The sequence below is a fragment of the Emiliania huxleyi genome (genome assembly GCF_000372725.1).
Source record: "Emiliania huxleyi CCMP1516 unplaced genomic scaffold EMIHUscaffold_6988, whole genome shotgun sequence".
Lineage (NCBI taxonomy): Eukaryota > Haptophyta > Isochrysidales > Noelaerhabdaceae > Emiliania > Emiliania huxleyi.
Window position 1 is genome coordinate 1 of NW_005196766.1, and position 1392 is coordinate 1392.

The 1392-nt window shown below is 64.8% G+C and overlaps 1 protein-coding gene across 1 annotated transcript; it reads left to right on the top strand.

Annotated features, from left to right (window-relative positions):
• Positions 1-29: 29 nt before the first annotated feature.
• Positions 30-899, top strand: EMIHUDRAFT_257982 (hypothetical protein; the record flags this gene model as incomplete). The annotated part of the gene is made up of 3 exons (XM_005762050.1): positions 30-185; positions 260-592; positions 705-899. The coding sequence occupies 3 exons, from the start codon at positions 30-32 to the stop codon at positions 897-899; spliced, it is 684 nt and encodes a 227-aa protein (XP_005762107.1).
• Between the last annotated feature and the right edge of the window lie 493 nt (positions 900-1392).

The following is a 1392-nucleotide window of genomic DNA, read 5'->3' on the forward strand; positions in this document are numbered from 1 at the left end:
CCTACCCCCCGCGGCCTCCCCTCAACTCCATGTGCGGAAACTTTGGCCTCCTGCTCCTCCTCCCCGCGCATCGCCGCGCGACGCTTCGCCTGCTGCGCAAGATGCTACGCATCACCATGATACGCGGGGCGCAGTCGGCTGGGATAGCGACGTACGATCGCTCCGGCGTGGGCTTGCGCTGCAGAGTCGTGACCTCGAGGACGTGCTGTTCAAAAGATTTTCGCTGTGCTACGCCGACATGACCTGCGGTCTGTTTCAGGGCCACACCCGCTTCGCAACGTCTTCCGTCTGCAACATCGCTGGCTGCCACCCGCATCAGTGGCTACCGCGATCAAAGCAGATGGCGTGGAGGCTCGCAACAAACACAGCATACCGCTTTGTTTGCGAGCGCCGCAGCGTCGAGAGCTTCATCACGCACAACGGCGACTGCGACGCCTTCACCATCCACGGCAACAAGTACCTTTATGCCATCGCGGACCTGCAGCTCCTCCTCGTCCGCCTTCTGGGCCACCCGATTCCGAGCGACGTCGACTCTGCGTGCGTGGCAGGCCTACTAGACATGCTACGAACCAAGGGCGTCTGGCTGGCCTCTGTGCGCTATGGCTACCTTTTCGGCGCCCTTTCGACCGCCGGCTCCCTGCACGGCCGCAGCCATGAGCTCGCGAGCGCCGCACAGCTCGAACAGCTCGCCGATGCCTTCGCAGTGGCAAGCGCTCGTTGCGTCGAACGAGGAGCTGACCGCCGCTTCGCAGTGCACGCGCGCCTCCAGCGGCGCGGCAGACGCCGCCTCCGCCGAATGCGTCCTCCTCGAGGCGGTGTGGCAAGAGAATGGTGGAGCGCATGCAGGAGCGCTTCGCAAGTGCCCCGCTAGCCGGCATGCTGCCGCTGCTGCAGGCTGAGCTGTCACCTGGCAGCGGGCGGCAGCACACGGGCGATGCGCAGCGGCAGCAAGGCGCGCAATTTTTTTTTTCGTTGTCCGAACTCCCACCCAACACCACCACCCGGCAAACCCCGCAAAGTGACCCGTTTTTACCCACCCACGCCCGTGCGCGCGTATCTTAGCTAAGGTACGCGGCCACACGCGCTGGCGCGCACGGCAACCGGGACTTACACGCGCGACACGAGGGACTGCGTATCCTTGCCTGCCTCGGGGGAGAATAGCCGCCCTCACGCGCTGCCGCCCATCGAGCTCGGCGGGGCCTGATACGTGTCATTCTGTGCCCGCGCGTATCTTAGCCAAGATACGCGGCCACACGTGCAGACGCGTATAGCGGTACTCGCGCCCACACGTGTAGCCGCCTTTCTTGGCCAACATAGGCGGCTGCACTCGCAGCCGCGTACCGCGTGACATACACGCCCATGCATGGGGCGCGTATGTCCCCTAGATAGGCG